Source organism: Peromyscus californicus, unplaced genomic scaffold (assembly GCF_007827085.1).
Source record: "Peromyscus californicus insignis strain IS unplaced genomic scaffold, ASM782708v3 Scaffold_7__1_contigs__length_154581171, whole genome shotgun sequence".
Classification (NCBI taxonomy): Eukaryota; Metazoa; Chordata; class Mammalia; order Rodentia; family Cricetidae; genus Peromyscus; species Peromyscus californicus.
In genome coordinates this window covers 39,501,421-39,526,378 of record NW_026294595.1, presented here as the reverse complement: position 1 = coordinate 39,526,378, position 24,958 = coordinate 39,501,421, and the positions used below count along the sequence as shown (strand labels likewise).

General features: G+C 37.1%; 1 protein-coding gene across 8 annotated transcripts in view; it reads right to left on the bottom strand.

The window, feature by feature from the left end:
* Positions 1–24,958, bottom strand: part of Slc4a10 (solute carrier family 4 member 10) — a 265,310-nt gene that overhangs the window by 101,920 nt on the left and 138,432 nt on the right. For all 8 annotated transcript variants that reach the window (XM_052726362.1, XM_052726361.1, XM_052726367.1 and 5 more), the window contains exon 4: positions 19,190–19,328. In XM_052726362.1, the coding sequence (XP_052582322.1) occupies positions 19,190–19,328 (139 nt within the window). The remainder of the gene's footprint in view (positions 1–19,189; positions 19,329–24,958) is intronic.

Sequence of the window (24,958 nt, the reverse complement as noted above, 5' to 3'; positions counted from 1 at the left end):
GATGCAAGTGCCTGTGTGAGCATGAAGTCCACAGGTCCATCTCTAGTATCACTCTCCAGGAATCATCCACCATATCTTTTATGTTTTTATCTATTCTTTGAGAATGTCATAAAATATATTTTTATTATATTCTTTCCTGTTTCCAGAACACCTCCCAGATCTTCCCCCTATCAACTACCTACACACTGAAATTCATTGTCTTTTTCTCTCTTAAATAAAAACGAAAAACAAAAAACATGGAGTTTGGTTTGGGTTGGCCAACTACTCTTGAGCATAGGGCCTGTTATGGAATATGGCTACATACTCAGTGTTAGTCCATCAGAAAAAAAAAATGATTCCACTTTTCCAGCAGCTATCAATCTTGAATATCTTCTTGGCTAGTGTTCAGAATTTGTGCCTACTTCCCCTCCTCATTGATGGGACTTTTGTGTGGCTTGAGCTTGTGCAGGTCTCATACATGTTGTTACAGTCTCTGTGAGTTAATATGTGCACTCTGTGTCTGGAAAAGACTTTTTCTTGATGTTGTTCACAACTTCTGGATCTTACAGTAATCTGTCACTTCCACACAGATCTCTGAGTCTTGAGAGAAGGATGGTGACAAAGACATCCCATTTAGAAATGAGACTTCCTTATTTTTTGAGACAAGGTCTCTCATTAGGATCTGGTCTTCACTGATTATGCTAAGCTGGCTGGCTGGGGAGCCAAAGGGATCCTCCTGTTTCTTTCTTTCCAAGGTTGGGGTCATGGGCACACTACATGCCTGGCTTTTTACCTGAGTGTTAGGGAATGAACTCAGGAGGTCTTTATGTTGTGTGGCAAGCACTTTTGCTGTGGAATAATACCATTGTACACTGTAAAGATTTGTAACTCGAAATGGTTTAATAAAAAGCTGACTGGCCAGTAGCCAGGCGGGAAGTACAGGCAGGACAACCAAACTAAGGATGCTGGGATGAAGAAGAGTGGAGTCAGGGAAGATGCCAGCGGATGCAGAGGAAGCAGGACATGTAGAAAATGAGGTAACAGGCCATGAGCCACATGGCAGAGGGTAGATAAGAAATATGGGTTAATTTAAATGTAAGAGTTGGCTAGTAACAAGTCTGAGCTATCAACTGAGCATTTGTAATTAATATAAGTCTCAGTGTATTTATTTGGGAGCAGCTGGTGGGACAGAAACTTCTACCTACACACTTTACCAACTGAGCTCTATCCCCAGACCCTTCAGGAATTTTTTGTCTGAGTGATTCCTGAAGTTTTTCTGACCCTTACAGATCCATAATACCTCATATTCAATTGCTGATAGTTAGTGCTGGTCCTTTGGGATATCAGTACTTGGCTCCCTTTTAATTTTATGAGTCCATGTGACTGCAACTTGTTCTGGTCAATGAGCTCAGAGTATAAATTATGTGTGTCACCTCCAAAACAGATTATTTAACTGCCAATATGAGACTCCCTTGATGTTTCTTTTTCCATAATATGGGAACCAATCATGTCCAAGATGGAGGCTGTTCTAGCAACCAAAGTCTACAGCAACAAACATATGAACAGAGCCTGCACTGATTCATGATGAACATGTATAGTGAGTCATAAATAAACTTAGTATTAAACCATTAAGATTACAGAGTATTTTATAGCATAATTTAGCAGATCCCAACTGGTACAAAGCATGACCTTAGCTATCTATCCCAGCATAAAAATCCTAGTTAGGATCATTGTTGAGCAGGGGGAGTACTAGTACAAGGCTTTTCCTGAGGCCCTGATACACAGAAAGAGGACATAGCTCCTCCTCTAAAACCACAAAGATGCTTGGCGGAGCCAGTAATGACCTGGGGCAAGGGCTTTGGGGGAACTTTGGCTTTGGATCCTGATAACCCAACTTTTAAGATCCAAAGCTGTGAGCAAGACCTCCAAACTGCAAACTTTATCTTCTCTATTTCCTATCTCCTTATCTTCTGGCCTCCTGGCCTGGCCTTCTCTCTCAAGATCCTGTCCCTGAAGATCAACCTGTTGATCCAGGTCAGGTGAGAATGAATATGACTTTTATACATTTAATGAATTAGTATTTCTTGCCATATGTACATTTTTGACATATATAGTAATATTTGTGTATATTAAGCCATCATGACATTGAGTGGTAATATCACAAAAACTAACTTCTTGATGAGCAATTTGAGACAGACTCTATTGGAGAAAGTCCCTTGGCCCTGATAGGAATAAGAAATCTGATCTTTATTTGCAATATACACACAAACTACAGTGTGACCAAGATAAAGTCTTACAAGTGCTATGGTTCAATTTCTCACATAAATAAACATTAAACAAATTCAGCATATTAATAAATTGTTGAAGATCTCCTGGCTAACAATCTTTTCAAATACAACTTTTTTAACTCTGTTTTCCCCCAAGTCTCTGGGCATTTCCTATCATTATAGAATTCCCCAGCTTCAATTTATTTTGGCCATTTTCAGCCTAAAGTTCCTATGTATTTTCCTGTAGCTGAAAAACAAACAAAGAAAAAAAACTGATACACTGAATTTTCAACCATGGCAAAAAACAATCTCATCATGAAAAAGTTCTGTTCTCTTCCTTCCTATTTATGTTATTTATACGGTTTTTCTTCATTACCAACTGTGCAAGGTTAAAACAATGGGTTTTAGTAAGAAAACAACTTTAATTAAATCTCCTGTCACCTTGTATGCTACTCAAATGTGATGTGGTTTTCAGACAATAGGAGGGAGGATGAAGGGAAGAAGAAGGGCAGAGAAGGGAGCAGAGGCAGGAAGGAGGGGTAGAGAAGAAGGAGGAAGGGGGAGGCAGCAGTGGAGGGGATGGTAGTGAGGAGGAGGGGAGGAAGAGCAGAAGCAGAGCAGGAAGAGGAAGAAGAAGACCATGATGATGACAGTATCATGGGGGCTGGCAAGATTTTCACTGGAGAACCATGTTAGGTTTAAAAACAATGGATTATGGAAAGGTTTAATAATGTTTATGGGAAAACAATTTTTTGTTCCATGTAAAATATTCTCATTTATGGTTTCTAGAGCTGCAGTTCTTTCTATCATACATACACTTTTTTAATTACTTGATTATAACTGTGTTAACGACCTATACAATATTTGTAAATTATAACACAAATTCATTTTTTAAATACTTACAGGTTATTGCATCTATATAAAATGATCAAACTCCTTTTAAAAGAATATAATTAAATTTTACTTTTAGGTACCAGTGAGGAGAGATGACTGGGCTTCTATATTATTTCATTGTATTTTAATAAAAACATTTTAATTTTTACTAACAAATTTTTATTCTTTTGAGATCATAATATAGTTACATCATTTCCCCCTTCCCTTACCTCCCTCCAAAACATCCCATGTTCCCCCTTTGTTCTCTTTCAAATCCATGCTTCTTTTCCTTTAATGGTGTGTGTGTGTGTGTGTGTGTGTGTGTGTGTGTGTGTGTGTGTGTGTGTGTGTGTGTTCTGTTTAAGAATGCTGTAAGATGTATAATTTGTGTGTTTTTATCCCTCATGTGGGCCCATAACATCTCTGTCACAGAAAAGAATCAGACATGCTCCTGAGCCACTAAATAAAGCCCTTAAGCCACATCTTTATAATCTCAACCTTCATTCAGTCTCGGTTCCCTTGAAATCACTAAACTTCTTCAAGCTGCTTTATCATTTTGAGGATGTAGAACATTGCAACTGGAAAGTTTTCAGAATTGGCTGTTTTTCACTTGAGATTCATCAAAGTTGTTGCATGCATCAATAGTTTATCCCATTTTTCTGCTGAGTAATGTTCTTCTGAATGGACAGGATAGATATATCAGGGTCTGATTACTGGAATTTATGGTTCATATGTTTTTCTTTTCCAAAAAAAAACATGTTATGTACATTCATGTCAAGCTTAATGTGTAAACATAAGTTTTCACTTCTGTGAAACAAATGCATAAGAGTACAACTGCCAGAGTGTTTCTCCAGCATTTTACACTCACAGCAGCAAAGTATGAACTCTAAGTGCTCTGTATCTTTACCAGCACTTATCATTTCGCCAATGTTTTATCTTAACTATTTTAGTAGCTAAATAGTGACATGTCATAGAAGTTTTAAGTTGCTTTTTCCTAAATACTAATGGTAGTGAATACTTTATAAGGCATTTGCCACACACATGTGGTGGGTGTGTGTGTGTGTGTGTGTGTGTGTGTGTGTGTGTGTGTGTTCTATCTTCTTCCATAACACTCACAGAAACTATGGTTCCATCAAACCATCCATGTACATAACAGGACCTGGTGTATTCCAAGACTTCTTGATTCCTATATTTTAATTGGTCTTTCCCTAAAGATTAATTACAGTGAATCTGTATATGATACACATATACAAATACATACATATATATATAGTATTTTTGAATATGTATGCCCTATACATTCTTTGGAAAATCTGTTGTGAGTTCTATAATTTTTCCTATTTTCATGCTTTTAAGCATTAATAGTTCTGTCTTTATTTCATATCTTTTGCAAAGTCAAAAACCAATTAGCTACTCATGTTGGTCTATGTCTTGGTTCTTGATTAGGATCCACAGATCTATGTATGTACATGAAATGACATTTTAAATACAAAGCTAAGTGCTATATTGTTTCTTTTATACTAAGTACTTCCAATTGAGGACTTGCTTCTGTTAGAAAAGAATGGAATCTTGGAAGCTCTAAGCAGCTTAGTAGCTAAAAATGACCAAATATGTTACATGCATGGATGGTTTGATGGAACTATAGGTTTTATGAACATTATGGGAGAAGACAGAAGGCACTTTCCATAAAAGAAGCCTACAAGTTACAAATATCAAGTTACTAAAAATACCACACTTTCAAGATTCAGTGCTTTGTGCCAACTCCAGAATGATGCCAAAAGCATTAAGAGACATTTAAGTGAATGTTTTAAGGAGACTATATTAAAAAAATAATACATATCATATATCTCTGTTTTCTGTGTTCCATCCAATTTCATCCTTTAAATATACAGATAAAGAGGTATTGAGACATCCCAAATCCTGTTTCAAGACTTCTAGCCATTGAGTATATGGTAAGTTACAAAGTGTCTCAATACAGTTAATGACCTAATGGGTCAAGTATTCCTAATAAACTCTGCTAACATTTGTTTGAATAGTAAACCAAAGCAAGTAAGAGTATCAGATCATGAAGTGAATTTGGTGGATGATACAAATAATAAATATAAATTTGTAAGCCAAATACATGGCATTTTCTTTAGGTGGTAGGGTATTTACGCTCTGAGCAATCTGTTTCTATCCCCTCAGTGTGTCTGGACCTTTTCTGACCCATGATTAGCACGCTGAATTCTCTTCCTAATAAACAACATTAAAAAGGTGTTTCAGAAATTCTTTGAGGATTAAGTTGAGAAAAATCTGTCCTACTTATATTAAAATACACACAGCAAATTCTTTTGCTGTTTAACAACAGATATTTTCTAGAGAAATTAACTCTGCATGTATTATTCACTACTAACTCAGCTTAAAATTTTTAGAAAGTTTTATTCTCTGACTCTATTAAATAGACAGGAGCTCAATAGTCCCAAAATTATGGCTTTAGAGGAAGCAAGATGTCTCCAGAAAAAGCATCCACTTTTAATAGAGTTGAGGTAGGATTAGTAAATATCATCTGTAAAACAATTCATCTTACAGGAGAAAGAAATTATAGAAACTCAGTTTTTAACTGCGCTAACTACTCTTTTCCTTTAATAATTTCTATGTTTTTTTGAGATTATAATATAATTGCATCATTTCTCCATTTCCTTTCCTCCCTCAAAAACCTCCCATGTATGCACCTTTGCTCTCTTTCAAGTTCATGGCCTATTTTTTTCTTCATTAATTGTTGTTACATACATAGATGCATATGATGTATATATGTATATAGTCAAAACAACTGAATAGAATCTGCTCAGTCTGTACAATGTTAATTGCATATATGTTTTCAGGGATGTCTTAATCCTTGTGATCTTTATACTTTACATTCCACTGAAAAATCCAGATGATGTGAATTTACTAATCTTGAATATCAAATGCCTTCATGGCATCAAGAATTCTTTTGATGTACTAGCACTTTTCTGTACTACCTTTAAATATCAAAGAGTTAAGTACTAGGCCCTACTTGGCCCCTTCTGGGCTCATTTGTAGAAAGCATTTTTAAAGGGCAAGCACAGTGAATGAAGCATGCTGCCTCCATGATTACACAGCTGTGCTAGCTCTGCTCACTTTCTATTAATACTATTATATGTTATTTTTAAGTGGGACATTACAATTTTGTTATTTCATTGGCCTTTCATATACTTCTTTTATGGTTTTAAACTAAACAGCTGCTTTCCACAAACATTTATTAAGTAGTTAAGATTCAAAACTTTAACTTCTAAATCTAAAACTTTGTTCAAGTTTTGCTTGGAGAAAGTAATAGTTATAAATCATTCAAGTGTGGTCTATGACAACTGCAATGTGCTGGTAAAATATATTTTTATTTTTGCTATTAGAGTAGAAAGCTAATAATCCCATCTCGAATACTCACGAAAAGAAAGAAGTGGTTCAAAGCATATGCTAATTATTTAATAGAATTAAATTGCATTTGAAATATCAGATGGGTTCATAAATTAACCCAAATTGTTTTTAGATGAACAAAGGCAACAAAAACAAAGCTACTTCTGTCACTTTAAAACTCACTAAAATTTTTTTGTTTTGTTTTGTTTTTGTTTTTCGAGACAGGGTTTCTCTGTGTAGCTTTGTGCCTTTCCTGGAACTCGCTTTGGAGACCAGGCTGGCCTCGAACTCACAGAGATCCGCCTGGCTCTGCCTCCCGAGTGCTGGGATTAAAGGCGTGCGCCACCACTGCCCGGCCAAACTCACTAAAATTTAAATCTCCAATAAATACATTCTGTTTTTTTTTTGAAGTATTGCATCTCAGCCAAAATGTGTGTACCTTTCTCTTAAATGTCTATTCTGATTGTTCACCAGATGCCTCCATGAACTTCAAACATGTGCCATGCTTAAGACTCTAAAAGTACAGCTATAAACGTGAGTCCTATCTAGCATTAACAGAGGATGATAATAATTAACTAGATCATCTCTCTTATTCCTTATAAATAACCAGCAACACACTCTGGTCATTTAGGATGAGCACATTATTCAAGTCTCTTTATTAGAGCATGATGAAATCTTACCTGCTCAACTCTGAGAGTGAAAGATGTTTCTAATGTTCTTTACTAATGTTTATTCTGCCATTTCCCAGCTTTCTGAGACTGGGAAATTTATAAGCATGTTTCTGAATCAAAGAAATGGATCATTATATGATCCAGAAAGTGGAAATTTTCCAACAATTCTAATAACAAGAAGGTATTCAGGACAAAAAAAATAGATTTCAATTTCAATTCTCATTTCCATTATGAAGGTTGAAAGCAAAGAAAATCTAAAGACAATAACCTAAGAGTACAATAGTGGCATGCATACATTGGCAGTAGCCAACATCTCTCTAATTGGACTTGAGACCTGCTCAACAGGAGGGAAACCATGCCTGGTATTGGAAACTTAGTTAACTACTCAGTACTAGTGAAGTCATGAATCTTGGAGGAAAACCTACAACCACTATTTACTAAACCAGCATAGTCCCTAAAAAGAATTTAACTTTAGTCCTTATACCCACAGATAAGTGTAGTTTTCACACCTCATCAAGAAATCTTCCCTTTGCAGACATACCCAGAGAGTCCTGCCCCTAGGACCCATCCCTGGGACACAACCAGTCCCCTGGAACCCCCACCCAACTCTGTCCCAGTTGCCAGCCAGCAGGCAAAACTCCTGTGCAAAGGACCCCCCTCACCAAAACTCCCCACTGGACTCTGCAATCTACACATCCTGCCCCAATACACATCTGTCTGAGACCCCAGCAACTTCCTGAGTCAAGGAAACCAAACGGCCAGCTCTCATTGGACCAAGAGTAACTTTCTGAGGCACAGAAACCAAACCAACAACTCCCATTGGACAAAGAGCTCTCATTGGACCAAGAGTAACCTCCTGATTCAGGGAATCCACCAGCTCTCATTAAACCAAGAGTGGCTTTCTGAGACATAGAATCTGCCACCTCTCATTGGACCAAGAGAGGCTTCCTGAAACACAGAATCTGTCAGCTCTGACTAGACCAAGAGCACCGATAAGACCAAGAACAGCTCCATGAGACACAGAATCTGTGTGCTCCAATTAGACAAAGAGCTAAAATTGGATCAAAAGGGGCCCCCTGAGACACAGACACAAGCACAGAGTGGACCAATAGCAACTCGCTCAGACACAGGCACCTCTTATACCTACGAGAAGAGGAGATGGGCAGACGTCAAGGCAAAAATACATACAACAACATAAAGAGCAATATGGCATCACCAGAAGCTAGCACTCCTACAACAGCAAGACCTGAACATCACAATGTAGAAGAAGCAGAAGAAAGCGAACTTAAGAATAGCATCATGAAGATGCTAGAGAACATTCAAGAAAAAATAAAAATGAAATTGAGGAAAAGACAAATAAAAAATTGGAAGAAATCAACAAATCCCTTAAAGAAAGCCAAGAAAACCATGAAAAAGCAATTAAACATGTGAGGGAAACAGTTCAAGACATGAAAAGGGAAATAGAAACAATGAAGAAGACACAAACAGAGGGAATGCTGGAAATAGAAAATCTGAGTAAATGAACAGGAAACACAGAAGGAAGCATAACCAACAGAACACAAGAGATGAAAAAGAGAATCTCTAGTGTAGAAGATATAATAGAAGAAATTTATTTGTCAGTCAAAGAAAATACCAAAGCCGAAAAAGTCATAACACAAAACATCCAGGAAATCTGGGATACCATGAAAAGTCCAAACCTAAGATTAATAGAGATAGAAGGAGAAGAATACCAACTCAAAGGCACAGAAAATATATTCAACAAGATCATAGAAGAAAATTCCCAACTTAAGGAAGGAAATAATCATGAAGATTTAAAAAAAAGCCTATAGAACACCAAACAGACTAGACCCCTAAAAAAGTCCCCTTGCCACATAATAATTAAACAACTAAACCTACAGAATAAAGAAAGAATATTAAGAGCAGCAAAGGAAAAAGGCCAAGTGACTTATAAAGGCAACCCCATCAGAATAACACCGGAATTCTCAATGGAGACTTTGAAAGCCAGAAGAACCTGGACAGATGTAATGCAGACACTAAGAGACCATGGATGTCAGCCTAGACTAATACACCCAGCAAAACTTTCAGTCACCATAGATGGAGTGAACAAGACATTCCAAGACAAAACCAGATTTAAACAATACCTATCCATAAATCCAGCCCTATAGAAAGCACTAGAAGGAAAATTTCAACCTAAGGAAGTCAGATACACCCACAAAAACTTAGATAATAGATAACCCCACAGCAGTAAATCCCAAAGAAGAGAAATACACACACGCTACCACCAAAAGATAACAGGATCTAACAATCACTGGTCATTAATATCCCTTAATATTCACCTATAAAAAGACACAGGCTAATAGAATGTATATGAAAGCAGGACCCATCTTTCTGCTGTATACAAGAAACAAACCTCAATTTCAAAGGTAGACACTACCTCAGAATAAAAGGTTGGGAAAAGTCTTTCCAATCAAATGGTCTGAAGAAGCAAGCTGGTGTAGCTATCCTAATATCCAACAAAATAGACTTCAAACTAAAATCAATCAAAAGAGATCAAGAAGGACATTACATACTCATCACAGGAAAGATCCACCAAAATGAAGTTTCAATTCTGAACATTTATGCTCCAAACATAAGGGCACCCACATATGTAAAAGAACATTACTAAAGCCTAAATCACACATAAAACCCCACACATTAATAGTGGGAGACTTCAACACCCCACTCTCACCACTGGACAGATCTGCTAAATCTAAACTTAACAAAGAAATAAGGGGCTTAACTGATGTTATGACTCAAATGGACTTAATCGATATCTACAGAATATTCCACCCTAACAAAAAAGAATATACCTTTTTTTCAGCACCCCATGGAACATTCTCTAAAATCGACCACATACTCGGTCACAAAGCAAATCTCAACAGATACAAAAAATTGGAATAACCTCCTGTATTCTATCAGACCACCATGGTTTAAAGTCAGATTTCAACAACAAAAATTACAGAAAGCCAACAATCTCATGGAAACTGAATAATTCTCAACTGAATCATCAATAGGTCAAGGAAGAAACAAAGAAAGAAATTAAAGACTTCCTAGAGATCAATGAAAATGAATACACTACATACCCAAACTTATGGGACACTATGAAAGCAGTGCTAAGAGGAAAATTCATAGCACTAAATGCCCACATAAAGAAGTTGGAGAAATCTCACACTAGTGACTAAACAGCACACCTGAAAGCTCTAGAACAAGAAGCAAAGTCACCTAGAAGAAATAGAAGCCAGGAAATAATCAAATTGAGAGCTGAAATCAATAAAATAGAAACAAAGAGAACAATACAAAGAATCAATGAAACAAAGAGCTGGTTCTTTGAGAAAATCAGTAAGATAAACAAGCCCTTATCCAGACTAACCAAAAGGCAGAAAGACCATCCAAATTAGCAAAATCAGAAATGAAAAGGGAGACATAACAACTGACAATGAGAAATCCAGAGAATCATCAGGTCATACTTCAAAAACCTGTACTCCACAAAATTGGAAAATCTAAAAGAAATGGAAAATTTTCTGGATAGGTACCACATACCTAAGTTAAATCAAGACCAGATAAACTATTTAAATAGACCAATAACCCCTAAGGAAATAGAAGCAGTCATTAAAAGTCTCCCAACCAAAAAAAGTCCAGGACCAGATGGGTTCAACACAGAATTCTACCAGATCTTCAAAGAAGAGTTAATACCAATACTCTTTAAATTGTTCCACACAATAGAAACAGAAGGAATGTTACCAAACTCCTTCTATGAGGTTACCGTTACTCTGAACCCCAAGACAAACAAAGATGCAACAAAGAAAGAGAATTACAGACCAATCTCCCTCATGAACATTTATGCAAAAATACTCAATAAAATATTGGCAAACAGACTCCAAGAACACATCAAAACAATTATCTACCATGAAAAAGTAGGCTTCATCCCAGAGATACAAGGTTGGTTCAATATAGGAAAGTCTGTCAATGTAATTCACCATATAAACAAGCAGAAAAAAAAACACATGATCATTTCATTAGATGCTGAAAAGGCCTTTGGCAAAATCCAACACCCCTTCATGATAAAGGTCTTGGAAAGATCAAGAATACAGGGAACATACATAAACATAATAAAGGAAATTTACAGCAAGCCAACAGCCAACATCAAAGTAAATGTAGAGAAACTCAAAGTGGTTCCTCTAAAATCAGGAACAAGACAAGGCTCCTCCACTCTCCCCATATTTATTCAATATAGTACTTGAAGTTCTAGCCAGAGCAATAAGACAACAAAAGAAGATCAAGGGGATACAAATTGGAAAGGAAGAAGTTAAACTTTCACTATTTGCAGATGACATGATAGTATACATGAGTGACCCCAAAAATTTGACCAAGGAACTCTTACAGCTCATAAACACCTTCAGTAATGTGGCAAGATATGAGATTAACTAAAAAAAATCAGTATGTCTCCTATATACAAATGACAAACAGGCTGAGAAACAAATCAAAGAAATATCACCCTTTACAATAGCCACAAAGGATATAAAATACTTTGGGGTAACTCTAACTAAGCAAGCAAAGGACCTGTATGACAAGAAATTTAAGTCCCTGTAGAAAGAAACTGAAGAAGATGTCAGAAAATGAAAAGATCTCCCATGCTCATGGATAGGTACGATTAACATAGTAAAAATGGCAATCTAACCAAAAGCAATCTACAGATTCAATGTAATCCCCATCAAAATCCCAACACAATTCTTTACAGACCTGGAAAGAACAATACTCCACTTCATATGGAAAAACAAAAAAAACAGGATAGCCAAAAGAATCCTGTACAATAAAACAACCTTTGGAGGCATCACAATCCCTGACTTCAAGCTCTACTATAGAGCTACAGTAATAAAAACAGCTTGGTACTACATAAAAACTGACATGTGGACCAATGGAATTGAACTGAAGACCCTGACACTAATCCGCACATATATGAACACCTAATTTTTGACAAGGAATCCAAAACTGTACAATGGAAAAAAGAAAGCATCTTCAACAAAAGGTGCTAGCATAACTGGATGTCAACATGTAGAAGATTGCAAATAGATCCATATCTGTCACTGTGCACAAAACTCAAGTCCAAGTGGATCAAAGACCTCAACATAAGTCCAGTTACTCTGAACCTGCTAGAAGAGAAAGTAGGAAGTAGTCTTGAACGCATTAGCACAGGAGATCACTTCCTAAATATAACACCAGTGGCACAGACACTGAGAGCAATAATTAATAAATGGGACCTCTTGAAACTAAGAAGCTTTAGTAGGGCAAAGGACATGGTCAATAAGACAAAACGACAGCCTACAGAATGGGAAAAGATCTTCACCAACCCCACATCTGACAGAGGGCTGATCTCCAGAATATATAAAGAACTCAAGAAACTAGACATCAAAATTCCTAACATTCCAATTAAAAAATGGGCTACAGAGCTAAATATAATTCTCAAGAGAAGAATCTCAAATGACTGAAAGACATTTAAGGCATTGCTCAACATCCTTAGTCATCAGGGAAATGCAAGTCAACATGATTTTGAGATACCATCTTACACCTGTCAGAATGGCTAAGATCAAAAACACTGAAGACAGTTTATGTTGGAGAGGATGTGGAGCAAGGGGAACACTCCTCCACTGTTGGTGGGAATGCAAACTTGGACAGCCACTTTGGAAATCAGTATGGTGCTTTCTCAGAAAATTAGGAATCAATCTCCCTCAAGACCCAGCTATACCACTCTTGGGCATATACCCAAGGAATGCTCAATCATACCACAAGGACACATGCTCAACTATGTTCATAGCAGCATTATTTGTAATAGCCAGAATCTGGAAACAACCTAGATGCCCTTCAACTGAAGAATGGGTAAAGAAAATGTGGTACATATACACAATGGAGTACTACCCAGCAGAGAAAAATAATGGCATCATGAGATTTGCAGGCAAATAGATGGAACTAGAAAATATCAACCTGAGTGAGGTAACCCAGACTCAGAAAGACAAACATGTACTCACTCATAAGTGGATACTAGATGTAAAGAAAAGGATAACCAGACTGCAACTCACAGCTCCAGAGAGGCTAGCTAGTAAAGACGACCCTAGATAAGACACAGGGATTGCCCAGCAATCGAGAAATAGATGAGATCTACATGAGCATACTGGGGAGAGGGGGGTAATGGAGGGCAATGGTCAGGGAAAAGAGAGCTTAGGGGAGCAGGAGGCCCTACCTGGATCAGGAACAGAGTGGGAAAAGAAGGAAGGAGATACCATGATGAATGAAGGCTCCACAGGAATGGGAAGAGGCAGAGTGCTAGAGAGGTCCGCAGAAATCCACAAAGATTATTCTACTATAGACTACTGGCAATGGTCAAGAGAGTGACTGAGCTGACCTGCTCTGGTGATCAGATGGCTGAACACCCTAACTGTCATGATAGAACCCTCATCCAGTGACTCATGGAAGCAGATGCAGAGATCCATGGCCAAGCCCCAGGCAGAGCCCCAGGCAGAGCCCCAGGTGTCCAATTGACGAAAGAGAGAGAGAGAGAGAGAGAGAGAGAGAGAGAGAGAGAGAGAGAGAGAGAGAGAGAGAGAGGGAGGGATTATATGAGCATGAGACCATGATTGGAAAAAGTTCAGAGACAACTAGCCAAACTAGTGGAAACACATGAACTGTGAACCAATAGCTGAGGAGCCCCCATGGTACTCAACTAGGCCCTCTAGATAAGTGAGACAGTTGTTTAGCTTGAATTGTTTAGGGGGCCCCCAAGCAATGGGATCAGAACCTGTCCCTAATGCATGAGCCCACTTTTTGGAACCTAGTGCCTATGCTGAGACATTTTGCTCAGCCTTGGTGCAGGGAGGAGGGGATTGGACCTGCCTCAACTGAATGTACCAGGCTCTGCTGACTCCCCAGGGGAGACCTTACCTTGGAGGAGGTGGGAATGGGGGGTGGGCTAGGTAGGAAGACTGGGGGTGGAAGGAGGGAGGACAGGAGAATCCGTGGTTGATATGTAAAATGAATAGAAAATCTCTTAATTAAAAAAAAATCTTCCCTTTGCAACAGATGAAGACCACTACAGAAACCACAGCTAGTCACAATCCAGAGTTTGTGGAGCCCAGTCCATGTGGCTACACCTACCAAACACTTCCACACCTAGGGCTCGGCAAACACTGTGGAAGAGGAGTGGGAAAGATTGTAAGAGCCAGAGAATCAGGGAGTCTTCTGTGAGATTATATCTCCTAGTGACATCAGAAGCTACACCCATACAGTCTCACTAACATGACTAGCCAAACATGAACTGAACATGGACACTACCAATAGAAATGCTAAAGTAAAATGGGAAAAGCCCACGAAGCCTCGACCCTTTATAAATAACTGCAGGCAACCAAGGAGTGATGAGAGAGGAAGAAATAAATAGTCTTTTCCAAGGAAGAATACAATGAGTGGTTATCCAATAACAAATGGTCATTCCTGAAAACATATATACATAAAAATATATATAACATTCTATAGACTGAGCATGTTATATGTAGGAATATGTGAGTATATACATATATACATGCAATAAATTACTGAAAAAAGGTACTGAATTTGAAAGAGAGCAAGAAAGGGTATAAGGGAGGGTTTAGAGTAGTGGGTTTCAACCTGTGGACTGCAACTCCTTTGTGGGTCACATATCAGATATTTATATTACAATTCATAACAATAACAAAATTACAGTTGTGAAGTAGAAATGAAAATAGTTTTATGGTGGGGGGTCACCCCGACATGGGGAACTGTGTTAAAGGGTCACAGCATTAGGAAGGCTGAGAACCACTGGTTTAGAGGGAAGAAAGGGAAGAACAAAATGTTGTAATTATGTTATAATCTCAAAACTTAAAAAATAAATCTCAAAAAGGAGTGCTTCTTAGCAATAAATTAGAGATTTGCTTTAACTAATTCACTGTATAGTGATCTCATCCCCCACTCCTCCTTTCCTGCCAACCAGGAACATCTGTTTCCTGTAACCAGTAGAGAAGAGCTGCTTTGACCCTTAAACAGGGATGTGTGCACTTTTGTTCCATTATCAAAGTTTTAAACACAAAGAGCAAGAGTTATACCACGGTATTGTAGAGATGGTCTTATATTGCTTTTCTTTTACCAAATAAAGATGAGCAAATGTATCACGTATTTTTGAAAGTTCAGAATTTTTGTTGTTGTTTCATTTTGTTTTATTTTTTAATGTTGCTTTGTTTTGTTTTGAGGCTATTTTCATTCTGTAGCCTTAGTTTGCCTGAAACTTGCCATGTAGATCGGGTTTGGTCTCAGACTCACAGAGATCAGCTACTACAGCCTGTAATGTAAGGCGTATACCACCAACTCCAGCTCACCTTGTTGCTTTTGATGCACTTGGAAAGAAGTGAGTTTTATTAATTTATGAAAAAGTTTTCATTAAAGGCAGTTGGAAAGAAGTGAGTTTTATTAATTTATGAAAAAGTTTTCATTAAAGGCAGTTGGAAAGATGTGAGTTTTATTAATTTAAGAAAAAGTTTTCATTAAAGACAGTAACAACAGAAGAGCACACCATCAATTTAAATCACTCAAATAAAAAAAAAAATTGACATACTGGTTAAAAGAAGCAATAGTTCATAGAGAAAAATAAACATACATAACATGTAAAAATCTCACTAAAAGAATTAAAATAATAATATGTTTTATATATGAAATAGAAAAATAGCCTGAGTAGCTATGATCAATGATTTGGGGAAAATAAGCATGTATATACTATTGGTGGATGGTTAAATTTCTCAAATTTACAATAGTAATTTTGTAATAGCTATTACAGTATGAGAAAAAATGCCCTCTTTCTTTAGTGCATAAAATTCTACTGTTAAAATTCATGCTACATAAATAATTACAATATAGTGCTAAAACATATGTGTAAATGATCATTACAACAATTTTATTGGGAAAAGAAACAACATGAACATCTAGCCAGCCTGGCTAAATAAATTTCACCCTTTCAGTTTAATGCAATTCCATAATTTAAAGGAGAGTATAAAATTTATATGGCCAATATAGGAAACATTATAAGCATATGAAATGAAAAGTAAGGTAAACACTGTATGATATAAGTTGAAAAGGGGGGAAACATGCATATTAAATTGTTTTGGAAGATTCACAAAGGAGTTTTAGTAGTGATGCCCCTTGAAGAAGGCAGAAAACATTAAGATAGAGAAACGATTTTGTCTACTATTTCATACTTTTGAGTCTTCAAATATTGGCAGTTTGCTTTTTGCTTGGTTGCCTGTTGGTTTGTTATGTTACCAGGGATTGCCTAGAAGAAAATCTTTTTTTCCTTTAAATTACTTCAGTATAGCTAGGTATGGTGGTGCACACTTTTAATCTCAGCACCTGAGAGGCAGAAGCAGGCGGATCTCTAAGTTTAAGGCTAGCCTGGGCTACAAAATGAGTTCCAGGACAGCCAGGAATATACACAGAAACCCTGTCTCAAAAAATAAACTACTTCAATGATTTTTAAATAAAATGATCTATATAAACTATTCAAAAAATATATCCAATAGGTATTAAATGTGCCAGTATTGTTCATTATATTCATTATCATTCATTCATCAATAACACGGTTGAACATTTAACACTAACTCTGTTGAACAGAGTTAAGGCAAACTAGTACAGCTTCAAGTTTAATATTCACTGAAGTGCAATTGGTTTCCCAATGCTGTTTCAGCATGAGGCTCCTAAGGAGGACACTCCACACCAAAAGCAGTCTGATTAGAGCTCTCTTACCATGTGAAGAAGATTAACAAAACAATAACCCCTGTATTAGTTGTGTACTCAAAGCACATCCTCTCCCTCTGCTAACCATACCAACCCCTCTGCTTTTCTGCTTGGCCAACTCCAAACTCATCCATCAAGACTCAGCTTAGGAAGGATAAGCTAAGCTCTATGGTAAATCTCTTTATAGCTTTTCAAGAATCATTACTTTCAGTTTTTCAGATTAATATAATTGCATCATTTCATCCCTCCTTTTTTTCTTAGTTACTGTTCTGTTGCTGTAAAGGAATGCAATCATCAAGGAAACTCTTATAAATGAAACCATTTAATTGGGGGCTTGCTTGGAGTTTTAGAGGCTTAGTCATGATCATGATGCCAGAAAACAGACAGGCATGGCGCTAGAGCAGTAGCTGAGAACTTCACATCCTGATCCACAGACAGCAGGCAGATAGTGAGACACTAGGCCTGGTGTGGCTTTGGAAAACTCAAAGGCCTCCAACAAGGCCACACCACATTTCCACGAACTGGACACTAAACATTCATATACATGAGCTTACTGGGGCACGAGTCTCATCCAAACTATCACACTTTTTTTTCTTCCAGACCCTCCTGAACATCTCTTCTTGTTCATTTTCAAACTCATGGCCTCTTTTTTCAATAATTGATGTTACATTCATTATAAGTAACATTATGCAGACTGATTAGCTTTTATTGTATTGATGTACTTAGGAATATATATACACACACATAGTGTGTGTGTGTGTGTGTGTGTGTGTGTGTGTGTGTGTGTGTGTGTGTAGAGGGTAGAATGCTGCTGAGAGGGAAGGGAGGACATGGGAAGAGATGGAATGGAAAGAGGGAGAGGTGAATATGATGTAAATACAATGTAAATACTCATGAATTAAAATCTCAAAATGCATTAAATTAAAAAGTAAAAAAAAAAAAAGAGTCAGCTCAGGAATCATTCATTCTGTGTAGTTATGCTGACCCATTCTCTGTTACCCTTGTGGTAAATGTTCTTGCTATCAAGACTGTGGTCCTCAAATCAAAAACATTTGACATGGCATCAAATGAAAGCTTGGTAACGAAATGAATCATTACAGTAATTTTTGTTGAAAAAAAAACCCCTAAATTTCTATCAGTATTAGCTAGATTAAAGTTCAGTTAAATCGCAACAAGGTAATTTAAAACATTGCGTGAATTTATGTTGCTGGTACAAAAATGCAGAACTTGAGACTCTATGCCTAATGCATACAAAATCTACATTTTTAGCTAGACCTCAGGTGAGTCGTGGTCATATAAAAATCTGGAAAGCAGTAGACTAAGGGCAACCCTAGGTTTTCCCAGTTACTATGCATACCTTGGTCACAGTATTCATTATGCAACATTTACAACTATGTCCTTGTGTCTAAACTAGACTGTGAGATTACTGAAAGCAAGATCTAATGCTTTTGCTGCTGCTGTCTTATACTATTTGATACTCTATAAATGATTAATAAATAAATGAATTAGGTGTAAATGAATACAATGATTGAAAGGCATAAAATTTAATTCATGATTTTTATAGTAATTCATCAATTATATGGCACTACCAAAATATTAATTACAAATGATAGACAAAGTAACTTTTAAGAAGACATTTTTAAAACATTCAATTTAATGTGTTCTTATCCTAGAAAAACAACATAAAATATTTTTATTCCTTACCAAACACTACATGAAATTGAGGACTCTAACTAAAGCCTCTTTTCATGTTCATTCTTTATTTTTTAAAAAGCCCCACAGTGAAATCATCACATGATATCACCAGTTTAAGTGTAAGTTAGTAGCTGAAAAAATAGAAGCAAATTACTTTTGATTTCCATTGTCATGCTGATGGTACACGAATCATGTTACTGTTTATCTTTAAGACTGCAGCTGTAGCTGACTCAGCATCACTGTTAAATTACTCCTTTCAGATGTCATTCTGACCCATATCCCATTATAGGATCTGCCTAGGCCAGATGAGCAAATTCAGAAAGCTGCAAAAGCCCTAGATGTTTGCAGAATCATTGCACTGGGACTCTATTCTTTTAATGACCTAATTTATATAGACTCTATTCTTTTAATAACCTAATTTATATATATATATATAAAAATTAGAAACTCCTCAACCCAAATTTTTACCTGGCTGTCTCCCGCCATTCGGCATCTTCCCCTTCACGCCAGCAAATTTCATCCAGTTCTGTGAAAAGGTCATGAGGAATGTGCTCCTCGTCATCATCCTCAGTTCCAAGAATAAACTGCACCCGCTGTGATGGGGTATCTATGAAAAAAATCATACAGAAGGACATGAGTTTATCATAGCTACAAGCTTTAAATACCCCAGTTGATACCTTTGACACAACCTCAATCCCACGCACCTTGTTTTCCTCACCTGAGTATTCAACTAATCTTAACAGAATACTGTCTAACATAATTTGGCACCACAAATATATTATATATACATAGAAAGCCTGTGTAGGAAGAAACAAAATTGTCTATATCGTAGATGACTTGATTTATCTACAAAGAAAATATCCCATGAAACCTAAAAAGAAAGAAAAGAACTAGAGATACATATAGCAGGTTATAGGCTATACACTAGAATATATAATTTCACAATAAAATGACAATGGCTTAAATATTTAGGCATAAATTAATGGAAACAAATAGAAAGCCTTATGATATAGACCTCACAAGATGAATGATACAAACTAAATAAGTGCTGCTAAGGATATTTTTTTTAAAACCTTGAAACCCATAGGGAAAATAAGAATGTAAGGAGGAAGAGAGAAAGATAGAATTGATGGACATGCATACAGAAGTCTTAATATGGGATTAATGGATCATTACAAGAAACTACAGTAAACATAAATAGCCAGTGCTTGAATTGTCTGAATTAGGTAAAACTATTAAAGAAAGAATGAAAGACCCAATCAAAGCACAGCTCATAAAGCTGAGGGATATGGTAGCTGGGATCAGTGCAAACGAGGCAAAGAAACTGAGGGAAACAACTATCCATCCCTACTAGAGACAACGGCTACATTACTTGAGGTGAAGAGAGGGGCCCAATATCTGAAATACTAGCTCATACAAGCCATTAATGATGCTTGGTTATCTCCTTCTGAAATTCTCATGAAGATCAGACACCAGAATATGATAGAAACAAGCATTAGCGAAGAGACAAGCATTAGAGAGGCAGAGTTGGTGCTCAATTCAAGAGGAAAGGCATATATTACTGAATAAAATAGGTATGCAAGAGGCAGTGTTTGATGCCCAGTTCAAGAGCAAAGGCAGGCACTCCTGAGGAACCAGAATATGAAAAGACTGTGTTTGATGCCCTGTTCACTGGGCTAAATAAGAATGAATTCATAGGAGAGTTAAGAGAAAGGTTGATTCATCAGAAATCTTAGAACTAGTACGGGCCTTTAGCGTTTTTGCTGAGCCCTATGGCAGGACATAATCTTTATGCAGTGGGAGAGGCTGTAGCATCACCTAAACTGGCACATCAGTCAGATTCATGAGGTGCTAAAGCACTCAGCAGATGTTAAGGAAAAAACAGCCCACTAGAACGAAACTGTGACAAGATCTGTGCCTGGTAAGGTTCTCAGGCAGAAAATTAACAGAAAGCCAAAGCATTCCATTCGTGAGTTTCTGGAAAGCTTTAACCTCTCAGCAAATGTTCATGGACAAAAGGGTTAAGAGGTGAAGAGCTATTTTCCCAGAGGATGGAGTGTGAAATGTACTGAGGATGAAATGTTTCAGCCAGCCTGTGGCCCTTTCAGAATCCAGGTGCTGCTAATGGGAAAACAAAGGACACAGTGCTGCTCCAGAGCCTATTATAGCTAAGGAGCAGATTTCGGTAGCAGCCATGGTGGACTAAAGACAGCCCTTATGCCTGAGCCAAGCCAAGAAGAACAAGCAGCCCTCCCAAGACTGCATTGGGAAATGCACAGGACAAGGTGCTCATGTGGAGCACCCTAGGATGAGGAGGCTGTATGGCTCACAGGGAATGTCAGTGTATATGCCTGCTGTATTGCTCTGTTGTCTAACTATGTGACTATATGGGACCTCCCAAACATCCCCTAACTGGCACTGTCTTGCTTGTAAGGGATGAGAGTGGCATTCAGAGAACTTGCCCGCCCTTGGTGAAAAGTTGCCATTGCATAATGCTAACTCTTAAGGGTCTCACAGGATTGTAAAAGCATCTGAAAGAGCAGTAAAGACTACAGGGAAAGAATTTATACAAAGGAATCTTGCATCATTTAAAAGGAGTCAAAGGTTGTTAGGTGGAAACCCTATACATCCCTATGATTCTAGAAAAGTGAAGAGGGAGGAAACAGACACTGGTGGCGGTGTCTAGTAAAGTTGTATTACAATGGATGTATAGTGGTTTAAATGAGAAATGTCCCATAGGCTCACGTATTTGAAAACTTGGTCCCTGGTTGATGGTGCTATTTAGGGAAGCTGTAGAAACTTTAGGAGGTGGAGCCCTAATGGACGATGAAATTCACTGTGGGTGAGTTTTGAGCATTTACAACCTCACCTACTTCCAGATTGCACTGGATGTTGTGTATGTGCTTTCGAAATATGAATGTGCTACCTTCTGCTCTGGCCACCTGCTGCTATTCCACCCATGCCACTATGAGCTCACCCCTGGACCTTTAAGTCAAGATACAGTTTTCTCTTATAAGTCAAGCACCATACCTCACAGTAGGCATGCCTTAACACTGGTATATTCCTAATAGCTCTAAAACATTTTTCCTTTCACTATTTCTATTAATTTCAGTTTACTTCTCATCTATAACTTGGATGTCTACAATACTACTCTTCCATCCCCAAAAATTCAATTACTATCTAAATGAGACTTAAACTTGAGTATTTTTAGTGTTTCCCCTTATAAAGCATCAAGATGAGTCGCTATATACCTCCAAAGTACAAATCACAAGGTAAATAAGAACTAACAACCTCATACTCAAGAATAAAGAGGACTGGAGAGTATGAAACAGGATAGCAAATATTCAAAAGACTTCGCTAAGACACAATAATAACAATAGCATAGAAAATAGCAATTTCCTCAATGAGTATAATCAATTTAATGAAGGAGACCATTTACTTGGGTTCAAAATAACACATGCCTTCTTGTCTCCGGCTTTTAATTCTACAAAATAAAAATGATTTTATGGGTATTATGCTCTATTCATCGAAGTCTTTTTATGACCATCCAGCAATATTATAATATCTTTAAAAGGGATTTGGGTTTTGTTCCAATAGAAATTCAAAATGTGTTGTCCAATGCCTGTTTTTTTAATCAATTGGAAGTAGATACTTTAAAGTTGTGTGATATATATTATGTATATATATATATATTATCAAAAAATAAATTTCTCTTAGTTATTATAAATATTTCTTCTTAAAAGACTGGTATTTATTGATTTTGTGGTAGCTTCCGAAATCATAGGCTACTGAACATAAATTTCAGCCAAGAATTTTATAAAATAAGTTTATAGCAAAATATAGCAAATAAGTTTATAGCATAAACTAGATATAGAATATAGTATAAGAGAGATTAAGAATCTGTGTTTATACTTACTAAAACACACAGTGGAAGTAAAAATGACAACATAGAGAAATTTGTCTAAAGAATCATATCTTATCCTCTGAGTAATCTTTTATGGAATCTGGAGACACACCATTAAGAGAATTAAAACACGGATCCAGGGTTCTCCCTGGCCCTTTCATTTCTGTCTCTACAGACTTACTCTTTGTCATACTGTAGCCTGCCTGTAGGAACCCATCTTCCCAACATAATTCCATTTCCTGGGGATTCTGCTACTTGGTGGGGACCGGGTTTAGCTCTTTCCAAAAGACATTATCAGCCTTCTCTTCTAGTCCATTTCCATTTCTTTGTGTTAGCCACCAATACACAGAAACACTTTCTTCCAGCCCCTCACCCCCAGTGGCTGTACTGGACCGGGACTCAAAAGAACTCTCTATCAGGACCCAACAGCCACCACACTTGCCTAGGATCCAGAGACTGTCAGCAGCATCCAAAGACTGGAACACTCACCCAACAAGAAAAAGATCAATAGCAACACCAAGAGATACCTCAAACATCCTAACTCTAGATGCCTACACACCAGTGCAAAAACACAAATGTGAAGAGTCAAGACAGTATGCCTCCACCAGAAGCCAGGAACCCTATTGCAGTAGGCCCTGAGAAGTGCAATATAGCTAAATCTCATGACAAGGACTTCAAAAATAGCAATTATGAATTTGTTGTAGGACCCATAAAAGGCTATGAATAAATGCCTTAATAAACAAAATAATGAAAACAATTCAAGATACAAAAGTAGAATTTAACAAAGAAATAGAATCACTAAAGAAAACCCAAACTGAAATGATACTGGACACAAAAACTATAGGGTGTCAGCATTAACCTCAGAGCCTCACTAACAGATCACACAACATGCAAGAGAGAATCTTAAGTGTTGAAGGCAAAGTAGAAGACACGTAGCTCAGTCAAAGAGAATGTTACATCTACAACACCCGTGCATAAAACCTCCAGGAAATCAAGGACACTATGAAAAGACCAAATCTACAAGTAATAAGGATAGAATCAGAAAAAGAAACCCAGGTCAAAGGCACATATGTTTTTTTAACAAAATGATAGAAGAAAACTTTGCCAATCAAAGGAGTTGCCTATAAAGGTACAAGAAACCATACAGAATACCAAATAAACGGGACCAGAAAAGAAATTTTCTATGACATATAACAATCAAAATACTAAACAAAGAAAGGATATTAAAAGCTGCAAAAGAAAAATATTCAGTGCTTGGTTGTGGATCACTGCATCTGCTTCCATCAGTTACTGGATATAGGTTCTATGATGACAATTAGAGTAGTCACTAATCAGATTATAGGGGGAAGTAAGTACAAGCACCCTCTCCATTATTGCTAGGAGTCTTAGCTGGTGTCATTCTTGTGGATTTCTTGGATTGTTGACCCCCCCCAAGGGAGGCTTTATCCTCTCTGAGAAGTGGATAGGAGGTAGGGCTGGGGAGGTGGGAGGTGGGAGAAAGGAAGAGAGGAGGAACTGGGATTGGTATGTAAAATGAAAAAAAAAAACCTTTGTTTTAAAGAAATACAGAAAGAAAAAGAAAAACATCAAGCAATATATAAAATAAGGACCAATGGGATAACACATGACTTCTCAATGGAGACTCTAAAAGCCAGATGGGCCTCAATGGATATTCTACAAGCTTTGAGGGACCAGAGATGCTAGACTAGACTACTAACCCAGCAAAACTATCAATTACAATCAACAGAGAAAGAAAATAATTCACAAGAAAATCAATTTTATGAAATTTCTATCTAGTAATCCAGCTCTACAGAAGGTTCTAGAAAGAAAATGTCAGTCTGAAGAGGTTAACCATACCCAAAAAGACACAAAATAGATAATCCCAGAATGGTAAATCAAAAGAGGGTAAAAAGCCACAACATAACAAGAAAATAACAGGAACCAATAAACACTGCTCATTGATAACTCTCAATAATAATAGTTTCAATTTCCCAGTAAAAAGACATAGACTAACAGATTGGATTGGAAAATGGGATCCATCTTTCTGCTGCATCCTAGAAATACACCTCACCATCAAGGATATATATCAACTTAGGATAAAAGGGTGGAGAAAGATATTCTAAGCAAATGGACCCAAGAAACAAGTAGATACAGCCATTTTAGTATGTGATAGACTTCAAACTAAGACTAAACAGAAGTGCTATGAAAGAATACTATACACTTATAAAAGGAAAAATCCACCAAGAGGATAATGTAATTCTGAAAATTTATGAACCAATCACAAGGGCACCCAAACTCATGAAAGAAACACTACTACAGCTAAACATACATAT